The sequence below is a fragment of the Nansenia antarctica genome (genome assembly GCF_963989245.1).
Source record: "Nansenia antarctica genome assembly, chromosome: 2".
NCBI lineage: Eukaryota > Metazoa > Chordata > Actinopteri > Argentiniformes > Microstomatidae > Nansenia > Nansenia antarctica.
In genome coordinates, this window is record NC_137675.1 from 54553396 (window position 1) to 54565593 (window position 12198).

Genomic DNA, 12198 nt, shown 5'->3' on the forward strand with positions numbered 1-12198 from the left:
CTGCCACTGCCTTCCGTAAGTGCCTGGCCCCTGGTCAGCAACATGGGTCATGAGATTACGCAGCTCACTCATCACCCCTGCGCATGCACACGCGCACACACACACGCACACACACACAAAAATAGTCATATTCATTATTGCACAGGTTGAACATGGTAGTTGAGACACGTGTGTGTTTATAGGTTTTAACAGAGGGTGTAACATATGAGAGCATGTCCTTAACTAGCAAGTCAACAATTCTATCATGCCTAGCGATGTACATGCCTTTATATACAAAGCAGCCATTCAGAATATGTGACAGGGATTCAGTGATTGAATTCTGATCATGGTGCAGACAGTGGGGAGAGAATGTGTTAGGGTACCACAGAGAGAGATTGAGTCTAGTTGGGAGGACCTGTAATCTAGCTTTAACTGTAAAAGTGACTATCCTCATCTACTGCATGGTTCTTAAATATTGAGTGAGAAACAGAATGATCAGTAGTAGGGAGGCAAGCTAGCTTTCCCTGTAGTTTTAAACCAGTCCAGTGTTGTTGCTGTCTTTGGTGCTGTAACCTAACAAGGTACCTTCGTGCATGGTCTGGTGACAAATGATGTTCTGTGTCAATAACAGTAGCCCTTACTGAGGTTGAACAGTCAGTTATAATATTCTCGGACACTGTTACAGTGTCTGAGTCAGACCTCACCCAGTCCAGGGAAACTCCAGTCCTCGCACAGAGGTCTTTGAGGTCAGGCCAATCTGACCAGACCCCAAAACCAGCAGAGTGGGTGTCCATCTTGAAATTGGGCTTCCTCTTGAAGCCCAGGAAGCTGGGCTCACCCTCTCTTGCCAAGGGAACTTTGCGGCGTCTCATGTCCAGAAACAAGGAGGACCTCGCAAGTTCTCTGACGGTCTTATCATCACTGTTCAGCATGTTTAACAAGTGTGAGAGGCGTGTGGCGTTGTATATCCATTCCACGTTTGGAACACCAAACCCTCCCTCCTGTTTAGAGTGGAAAATAATGTCTCTGGTGGTACGGGAGTTCAGTCCAAACCACTTCCTCACCAGAGAGACCACTTTATCATTCAGTTCCCTCAGTGTTTTGCTTGGGAGATGGATGTTGGAGAAAAGATGTTGGATTCTGGACAGGGCGACCTGTCTGATTACCTCCAACTTCATGAGCAGTGGAAGTGGTGAAACATCAATGAGGTCCAGCCTGGTGGTAAACTCAGTGGCTAAAGTGGCAACCTGTTCTTTCCATTCACCTGCTATATTGAACTTGTGTCCAAGGTAGGTGTACGTCTCGTGCAGGTTGTACACACGGATTGGTTCCCCTGAGTGGATGGTGAACTCAGGGTTTCTGTCCGTTTTGGATTTGTACCATCTGTTTCCCCCACTTCGCCTCTGGTACAGGACAGCACATTTAGATTGTTTAATCTCCAGACCGGACCAGTCTAGAAATGTGTCTGTTCTGGAGAGCATGTTCTTGATGACACTCTCTTCACGAGACGCCAGCTGCACATCGTCGGCGTAGCCTTGTACAGGGTTGGGGGAAAGCACATTGGGTGGGGCACAGGCACACAGCCACGTAATCCACCCGTTGATGGCAAGAACAAAATTGATGGCACTCCACGGACAGCCTGTTTTAATGCCTAACTGGAGGGGAATGGGGTCTGTGAGGTATTTTCCACAGATGACCTGTATGAAGGAAGAGCTGATCCCAGACCCGACTGGTCTGGGATCAGTTCTTCCATCTCTCCGTGGTTCTGCTCAGAGATAGACTGGCGTTCTTCCGGGTTCCGCTGGTGCTCCCAACGGGTCCTTAATAATGTCAATATACACCTGAGGTAGTTGGATTTCCTCTAGGGCTTTGATCATGACATTATGGGTCAGAGTTCCAAAAGCATCCCTGAAGTCAAGAAAGACAGAGTAGAGTTTGCAAGATTCATGTTTGAAATCATCAATCCCTGATCCCTCTCAGACTGGTCTGGGATCAGTTCTTCCATCTCTCCGTGGTTCTGCTCAGAGATAGACTGGCGTTCTTCCGGGGTCCGCTGGTGCTCCCAACGGGTCCTTAATAATGTCAATATACACCTGAGGTAGTTGGATTTCCTCTAGGGCTTTGATCATGACATTATGGGTCAGAGTTCCAAAAGCATCCCTGAAGTCAAGAAAGACAGTAGAGTTTGCAAGATTCATGTTTGAAGTCATCAATCCCTGATCCCTCTCAGACTGGTCTTGGATCAGTTCTTCCATCTCTCCGTGGTTCTGCTCAGAGATAGACTGGCGTTCTTCCGGGTTCCGCTGGTGCTCCCAACGGGTCCTTAATAATGTCAATATACACCTGAGGTAGTTGGATTTTCTCTAGGGCTTTGATCATGACATTATGGGTCAGAGTTCCAAAAGCATCCCTGAAGTCAAGAAAGACAGAGTAGAGTTTGCAAGATTCATCTTTGAAGTCATCAATCCCTGATCCCTCTCAGACTGGTCTGGGATCAGTTCTTCTATCTCTCCGTGGTTCTGCTCAGAGATAGACTGGCGTTCTTCCGGGTTCCGCTGGTGCTCCCAACAGGTCCTTAATAATGTCAATATACACGAGGTAGTTGGATTTCCTCTAGGGCTTTGATCATGACATTATGGGTCAGAGTTCCAAAAGCATCCCTGAAGTCAAGAAAGACAGAGTAGAGTTTGCAAGATTCATGTTTGAAGTCATCAATCCCTGATCCCTCTCAGACTGGTCTGGGATCAGTTCTTCCATCTCTCCGTGGTTCTGCACAGAAATAGACTGGCGTTCTTCCGGGTTCCGCTGGTGCTCCCAACGGGTCCTTAATAATGTCAATATACACCTGAGGTAGTTGGATTTCCTCTAGGGCTTTGATCATGACATTATGAGTCAGAGTTCCAAAAGCATCCCTGAAGTCAAGAAAGACAGAGTAGAGTTTGCAAGATTCATGTTTGAAGTCATCAATCCCTGATCCCTCTCAGACTGGTCTGGGATCAGTTCTTCCATCTCTCTGTGGTTCTGCTCAGAGATAGACTGGCGTTCTTCCGGGTTCTGCTGGTGCTCCCAACGGGTCACTAGAGCCCACAGAACACACGCCAGTCAGTCAGAAAGCTTGTGTGTGTGTGTGGGGGGGGGGGGGGGGGGTGTGTGTGTGTGTGTGTGTGTGAGAGACTCACTCTCTGGTGAGTGTCTGACTGTGTCCTGCAGGAGCAGGGGCCTCTGGTTCTTCTCCTCCCGGATGATCTGCAGCATGTTCAAGGCTGCAAGGCAACACACACACGCACACACACACACAATCTATTAACTCACACCAGTGGCGGCGGCAGACGGAATCCTGTACCTGTCGAGTGTTGCAATGATGTCTGGTGTGTTGCAATGTCTCTGCATCCCTATAAGAGAGGTGAGGGGAGCTGCTGCCCCACATTGGACTGTGTCTGACCTTGGTATTGAATCTGTCTCTGCCTGCAAGCATATTAAATGATCATATAACCTGTATCGTGGTGTACAAGATTTGATGACTTGTTTCTCATCTCTGAAGAGCTATTGGCAAATATTCATTGACTGTTGTGGCTAAACCCTAAACTTCCACCACAGTTTCCAAAGCTCCAGAGTCCAGTGGAGGTGTGCTTAACCCCCCACCCTGTAACCCCAGGCCTGCAGTAGGGCAGACATTTGATGAACAATCGTGTTGGAGGGCCGCTTAGGTGGCGTAGTGGACTAAGTGTCGACCATGTAACCGCAGGGTCCCTGGTTCGATTCCGTCCGGGGACATATCCTGCATGTCATCCCTTCTCTCTCACCCATCCTTCCTGTCATATCTCTACTGTCTCTGTCACAATAAAAAGAAACATATGAGTGGGACTGCCCCACTCAGAAAAAAAATACATTTTTTTTTTTTGTTTTGTGTTGCCACGTTGAAAGTCACTGAGCTCTTCGATACGACCCTTTCGACTGCCAATCTTTGTCTGTTGAGATTGCATGGCTGTATGCTTGTTTTTATGTCCCTGTTGGCAATGGGTGTGGCTGAAATAGATATGTCCACATACTTTTGGGCGATGTCTTGTGTCACCATCAACAATCTGACTCTGAATGTAAATAGTGACACAATTAACAACTGCACAACACTCATATCCATAAATAGTGTGAGCCAGTTGAATGACTGATTGGGTGTGGGGACGACAGAGTGTCTAACACTCGTTTAAAGATCAACGTTTTCTTTTTCTTTTTCATGTGCCCACCCCCTCACCTGTTGAGTCTGGGTACAGTCCATGTGGTTTTGGAGAGTCCAGTGGGGTCTGGGTTCTGACGGGCTCAGTCTCCTCCTCTCGTCCCTCTGAACTCTGACTGGGCTGCGGCTGATCTCCGGTCAGTTTGACTGCCTTTCCGTCTGCTGCCTGGTCAATGTAGCCCCTCTCAGACTGGTCCTGGGTCAGATCCACCACATCTTTGTCATGCTGGTCAAAGACCTGATCTCCGGCCAGTGTGACTGCACCTCTGTTTGCTGCCTGGTGACCCTGATCCCTCTCAGACTGGTCTGGGATCAGTTCTTCCATCTCTCCGTGGTTCTGCTCAGAGATAGACTGGCGTTCTTCCGGGTTCCGCTGGTGCTCCCAACGGGTCACTAGAGCCCACAGAACACACGCCAGTCAGTCAGAAAGCTTGTGTGTGTGTGTGTGTGAGAATCACTCAGCTGGTGTCTGACTGTGTCCTGCGTTTAACCCTGTCCCAGCTTCCATTGTCAATCCTGTCTCATCTGGCTTGTTTAACCCTGTCTCATCGGGCTCGATGAGGTCCTTGGTGCTGGCCACCTCATTTAGACACTCAAGTATGGTGTTCACATCTTTCAAGTAACTCTGGAAGACTTCGCTGGCTTTCTTGCCCTGGCAACTGTTAAACGCCATCTCTGTGATGCCAGTGGTCATACTGTTGACCCCACTGGTGACACCCAGCCCCACCCCAGTCATTGTCAGAGCCAAAGACACCCCAGCAGTTACGGGAGCTAGGGCCAATCCAACAATGGACAGGATCCCTCCAAGCACCCCTACAGAGCTGCCTGTCACACTAGAAATCTTTGCTCCCTTCCTCATACTGTCTAGCTGGACAGCGCTCTCCTCCAGCTCAGTCAGAAACTTCAGCATTCTGTTAAGTGCCCGCATCTGGTGTTTTTGTCACCCACAAACCACGAGTATGGGAGTGACACACAGGCATATAAATCACCATGAAACTGCTGTACTTTTATGAGAGGGGCCGGGCGCATTAAATCACCCCTGATTTGAATGGATTCAAAAGCAGCGTTACACCAATCCTAATGTTTGAAATGTAGGGGACTGTGGAAGTTGACTTCAGGGGGAAAAGGTGGAAAATTGGGATGCAGGATGGGTGAATTTTACTCTTGTGTACTTGTACATAGAGACGTAATAAAAGCGATTCTAGACACAGGCTGTAGGGTGATCCTATAAACAAACACGTATCAGCCAGCAAAGCCATACAGTAGATAATCTGGCTCAATGGTGTAATATGTAGTATACATTATATCAAATTAAGAGCAGTTTGGAGATGCAATACATGTATCTTCTCTAATAATATGCAGAGAATAAATCACATGAACACAATCTCTTTGTCGTGGTTAGACCTGCAGCATGACATTGATACAACATTACCACCCAAACAGTCTCTATGCGTAATAGAAATCATGAACATTACAAACTCTTACCTGATTTTTATATATATGAATTAAGCATTTATTATATATGGGTAACATGAATTACGCAAATGTTCTCAAAAGAACACATAAAAGAAACTCAAAACCTCATGTTGCCTATAGTCTTTCAAATGCTTTTGAAAATGCTAGTGGGGTTTACGCTACCTCAGCTCTTTGGGAAGGGGATGGAGGCCAGTTGCACTGTTTCTTGTCCATTGGTCATTGGTTTTCACGTTTTAACTGATCATACAGTAAATAGCTTGAGCACCTGCCTTACAATGGCGTATAAAGCCAGCCAAAAGAGTCAATATGATTAAGAAAATTGCTAGTAATCAAGATGGGTAGCTAGCGTATTTTTCAGTGGTTTATTTTTCAGCTATGAGGAACTTAGTTTAAGTGGATTTCTAAGAGCTTCAAGGTTATTAAATTAAGTCTATTTGACAGAGTTAGCTAGCTAGGGCAACAACTTCACTGCTGAACATTTTGGGTATCATATGCCATTAAAATAGGACATGGAAATTATGTAATAATGCAGGACTGTCATGCACAAATCAGCTTAAAACCATGTTGTAACGTTAGCTAACTAGCTAGAGACATCAGCATACTAGCGATCCTCTGTTATGGTTGTTATAAAGAAAAGGTCTATGATTTAGCAGTAAAGGCCAATGCACACGGCGTGCGATTTATTTATCGCTTCCATTGTTTTGAATGAGACAATGCACACGGTGTGCGACGAGTCGCATCGGACATTCGGTTGCACTGTTAAATATCGAATTTTGTTGTGCGACGAAATCTAAGAACTTTTTTTATCACTTTCCCAGCTTCCATTCTCAATCCTGTCTCATCTGGCTTGTTTATCCCTGTCCCAGTTTACATTGTCAATCCTGTCTCATCTGGCTTGTTTAACCCTGTCCCAGCTTCCATTGTCAATCCTGTCTCATCTGGCTTGTTTAACCCTGTCTCATCTGGCTCGATGAGGTCCTTGGTGCTGGCCACCTCATTTAGACACTCAAGTATGGTGTTCACATCTTTCATGTAACTCTGGAAGACTTCGCTGGCTTTCTTGCCCTGGCAACTGTTAAACGCCATCTCTGTGATGATGTACTCGTTTCATTGAACAGCAAGTTCACACCACAGGAGAATTTAAACTGTGTGTTGACAGAGAAGACCTTGTACAGAGGGGCCTTCTTCAGTGGAAGAGAAAGAAAACATCACTTGTCAGGCCCTTGCACATCAATGCGTTTTTTACGTCCAAAAAAAAAAAAAAAAAGAACTCATGTTGTGTCAATCACGCTTGCACACCGAATCCGTAATATTCGTCCGTCCCCCCAAAAATCGGAACCGGTTCGAAAGCCTTTTGAGAGTTGTTTTTGACCACTCCGCCATGGTATAGACTGGGACACATCGTTAGAACTGCAGGACAGTTGGATTAATGTTTACGGAAGTACATGTCTCAAGTATTATCTCGGCGGTTAGTCGAGTGAAAGAAAACATACAGATGATAATTCACACAATATAATACCACGAAAGCGTACGGCACTAAACAATAACATTCATTTGGGCAGCATCCTACTCAAACTCAGGCAGAAGGGCAGGGTCCGGGCAGGTGCACACTGTCACAGACTGCCAGTGCGTCATACATCATTCAGCATGGCTATAGCGGTTTCTTTTTCTATTCTACTATTCTATTCTACTTCTGCTGTCTGCGTCTCCCTGGGTATTCCTAGACCAGATGGCAAACAGTAAAGAAATGCCACAATATACCAGGACTTAAGAAACGAGATGCCGAACAAAGGATGTGACAAACCCTGGCCTATTTTGTATGGAGGACCAAGTCTGTCAAAATTAACAATACATATATAGATACATAAATGAATGTATGAACAAATAAATGAATGAATACACACAGTATAACGAAATACATTTCTATATTTATTTATTCTTTTACGCATTCATTCTTTGTTTTCCACTTTCATTCTTTATTTTCCACATTCATTCTTTCTTTTACACATTCATTCTTTCTTTTACACATGTATTCTTTCTTTTACACTTTATTAGATCTGTATGCAAATATCTGGGGGCGTATCTTGCATGTTGTCCACGCCCCTACGCATTTTCATTGGTTGATACAGCGCGTGACGTGTGAAAGCAGCGCACACGCGATTCATTTGCAGGCAGCTCTTGGTCAGAGCGGTCACAATGGGATCTGTCTGCTGCGTTAGTTGAGGGAGAGAGGAGTAGACGGAAATCCTCTCTGTAGACTAACCTCTCTGGAGACTAACCTCTCTGTAGGCTAACCTCTCTGTAGACTAACCTCTCTGTAGGCTAACCTCTCTGTAGGCTAATCTCTCTGTGTAGACTAACCTCTCTGTAGGCTAACCTCTCTGTAGGCTAATCTCTCTGTAGACTAACCTCTCTGTAGGCTAACCTCTCTGTAGACTAACCTCTCTGTAGACTAACCTCTCTGTAGGCTAACCTCTCTGTAGACTAACCGCACGTCACCAGGCTTTCTCCTGGGCGACTGTAGGCCTACTCGTCTCTCGTGAGCTTGGTTGTAACATGAATCGTGGAACTCGGGATGTTTTACAGTAATTCTCCAAGTCACCAGAAAAAGTAGCTAGATTTGTCGCTGGTTGCTTCTGACTAATTAAGTCGCCATGGGGGTCTGGAAAGTCGCCAGATATAGTGGCAAAGTCGCCAAATTGGCAACACTGAGACTACGTGAGAGGAATGTTCACCAAACCCCTACCGTATGGTTGCATTTTAACACAGTGGCACGCTTTTTAGTTTTAGTTTTAGCCTTATAGAGGCTATGTTGTTTTAGCTAATTTAATGAAACATTTAAACGTGGACCACATTTAATGCAGATCTGCACAGTGGCTTTTGGAGGAGATCTTTAAATCTGCTACAACATTGAAAACACAACAGAACACATCATAAGCATTTCTCACATTTTTATTAGTTCATTTTTACCAAAAAGAAATGGGACAGAGCTGATCGCAGTACTACCTTACATCATACCGGAAGCTCATCTATCCTTCTTCTTCTTCTTAGCTTTGTTTTCCTCAGTCTCTGGCTCCTCAGTGGAGGACTTCCTTTTGTTGGAATCTTAAAAGCTTGATGTGATCCATCAAAGGCTATCCTGGTTATCAATAAAACAGTTAAATTTTTCATGTAAAACTTTGGTGACACCTAATGTTAGTTAGGCCTTATAGGCTATGTCCTAGGTGGAAAGTTTACACTGCCTAAAAATACCTCCATCCGAAATGTTGTGTAGATAAGACCCATCATTATCGTTTCATACGTTTGTTTGGTCAACTTTCTTTTACTGGCCGTTTGTTGCTACTTACAACTTACAGTTGGCTAGGAACAGAGGTTTCTCACTATAACCAGTTGATGCTGGGGTCTCGATGGAGTTGATTGTTGACATATAGCTTAGTTTTCATACCCTTTGCGCGTAGATCTTTCTGGATTGGAAATAGAATACGTCGTCTCGACATTACCTCGGGAGGGTATTGATCATTTACTGAGAATGGGGTACCTTTCAATTCGCGCCCTCTTTCCAGAATCGCCGTCTTCATTTTGAAATTAGTTAGCCTGGCAACTATTGGCCTTGGCTTAGATGGAATCTTTTTGCCAAAGCGATGTGCTCGTTGGAAGTTGATCTTCGCCACCAATTCATCAGACATTTTCAGATTGTGTTTAAGAAACTTCTGAACCTTGTCTTCTGTTTTTGCATAATCCTCCGACTCATCTTCCTTCACTCCAGTAATTACGATATTCTCTCGCATACTCCTACACTTGAAATCGAGGATTGCAGCGTTTAGTTGTTTGTTTTCAGCCTGCAGTGTAGTTGAGATGCATTTGAGTGATTTTACGTCCTTCTGGAGCTCGGTGTTTGTTTGTTTCAACTCCATGATCAAATTGTTATTAAATTCTGTTGCCACCTTCAAAGCCTCGAGTTCAGATATTAGCAAGTCGAGCATGTCTAACTTGTCCAGTTTTTTAAGTTGGGATTCTATTTTGGCAAGGCGATCCGATCCCTGTCTTCTACTGTGAATACGCCGTCCATGATTGAGTGTTTGGCCAGCGGACGCGTCTTGTCTGAATCACTTGTTGAAGACAATTGATCACAGAGTCTTTTGTCTTGCCGTTCTTCCTTGAGGGCCATGTGTGGGGTAAGCGGAACATAACATCAGTCTAATAGTGATATTGATCTGCCTGTTAGCTTGAGTAGTTAAAACAAAGAAGGTCTGGATCCTCTCGGCTATTATTTGGAATCAGATGTACCACATCAAAGCCCTAATGAGACATGCATTACTGCCACAATGCCCTATCAACAACACTATCTTTCCTATTCCCAGGGTCCCACACGGCGATCTCTGCAGCAGGTGGTCCGAGTGTCCAACTGCCCAGTGAATAGACAATGTGTTTACACCAGCTCCTACATGACACAAGCTTCCTCAGTTCTACTGCTCCCCAGACTACCAGCCTCCAACAGGCTGCTGAGCCACAGACCACTGAACTGCTCTGCCGCTCGTCCCTGCCAGGGTCAGCCTGGGGCCCCAGAGAGAGTGGACACGGAGAGGGACCAGAAACGCCTCAGTATGAAAGTCCTCACTCAGGCGCCCAAGCCCGCACTGTACCTGGGCTTATCTGGCCTCATTCCATTCCTAGCCGCCCCTGTCTTTATGGCCGTGACACAGTCCTACTACCCTGAGGTGGCCTATGCACAGGTGGTCTACGGGGCCTGCATCGTGTCCTTCCTGGGCGGGGCCCGCTGGGGGTTTGCCCTGCCTGAAGGAAGCCCGGCCCAGCCTGACTGGATGAACCTGGGCAACAGTGTGGTGCCCTCCCTATTGGCCTGGATGGCGTTGCTGTGCAGGGACAACATCACAGAGGGAGCCCTGCTGGTCGTCATGGGACTGGGCCTCTCCCTGCACTACGACCTGGTCCTGCTGCCCGGATACCCTGGCTGGTTCAAAGCCATGCGGACTATCCTCACTCTTGTGGCTACCTTCTCCTTAGTGGCCACACTGACACTGAAGAAGATGTGTCCAGAGAAAAATATCAAGGCGCTTGAGAATTGACAAGCTATAGTGGCTAGGGAGCTTTCGATAATGACAAAGACCAGACTTTAGTAGCTGTATTTAAGTTGCACTGCAGTGAGATCTCAAAAATCATTGTGACTGAAAAATACAGTGTTTCTCATTGGTTTGGCTGCAAAGGCTCACCTGAGCCCAATACACTTCTGTAAAAATGGATTATGTAAAATAAAGATATAATAAAGACAGAGAGAGACATTTCATAGATATGTGTTTTCATTTAATCAATGTGCTACTGATGACATTGAAGTACATCAATGTGTGAGGGCTAAAATATACATTAACTTTGTTATCTAGTGATGTTGCTGAATGAAGGGGATAAAAGCTAATAATTCCAACCTCAGTGTTTTAAAACAGTGTTTACTGACTAAAAAGGCACACATATTTACAGTTATACAATGGCTGCATTTCAGCCAACGAGCATTGCATTTGAACATAAATACTGAGTAACCAGTACCAATTAATGCCACTTTTAAAACATTTCAACATCAGTGACTGTTTTTACAGAAGACGTAGCCTCAAATGCACAGCAAAGCATTTTCAATAACAATTTCACATGAGGACCATATAATGTAGCTTAAAGTAGCTTCATGTCAAGTAAGTGGGGTACAAGGTTTAATACGTCTCAGTGTAAACAACTTAGAGTAATAAGCCCCTCAAACACATTGCCATCTACTTTCAGTCCAAAATGTAACGGATAACCCACTTGAAATTTAGAAAACAGTTTTGGTGTTAATTGCACTGTGAGAGATTAAAGGTGGGTCAAAATAATATATAAGTCAAAGTGCACAGGTCGATCAGTTCATATCATGTCAGAGAAAAGAGTGACATTCTCATGAACATCTTGGAGCACCACTGTATGACGAAATGGTGCAATGAGACTTCTCTCTGTCAATTGAGAGCCATATCTTCACTCATTGAAATTAGGCTACATCCTGAAAGTGCCACAGTTCAGACACACTTGCTAAAAGATCACAGTGCACAATAGAAGCAATTTACCTTGCAATCAAGACACACCTCAGTGTAACTGACAGAGTGCTAGGTTGCCATTTTGGCTCAGTGTTCAATGTACAATGTCTAGTTCAGCAATATCAGCAACAAACAATCAAACATTCTGTAAATCCACCAACTCAAAGCCTACGGAAACAAGTGCTATTTGACTTTGAACAGCAAATTCCTCTACCAAGAAAAAGGCCCTCCGTTTTTGCTCTGTAATGAATGAATGAATGAATGGACTTTATTGTCATTGCTACAGTACAGGTACCAAACAACGAAATTTAGGAGGGGTGGCTCCCCTGGTGTTAGGAAAGGGGAAAAAAAAAACACTTTTAAAAAAATCACAAGAAGGGAAGGAGCTGGTTTACATAAATAAAGGCTATGTACACAATCCACTGTACTATACTGTACAGA

General features: G+C 44.9%; 1 protein-coding gene across 1 annotated transcript; it reads left to right on the forward strand.

The window, feature by feature from the left end:
• Positions 1-10011: 10011 nt before the first annotated feature.
• Positions 10012-10782, forward strand: LOC308150275 (transmembrane protein 69-like; the record flags this gene model as incomplete). Its single annotated transcript, XM_080523124.1, has 1 exon — positions 10012-10782. The coding sequence occupies one exon, from the start codon at positions 10012-10014 to the stop codon at positions 10771-10773; it is 762 nt and encodes a 253-aa protein (XP_080379250.1). The 3' UTR covers positions 10774-10782.
• Positions 10783-12198: the final 1416 nt, after the last annotated feature.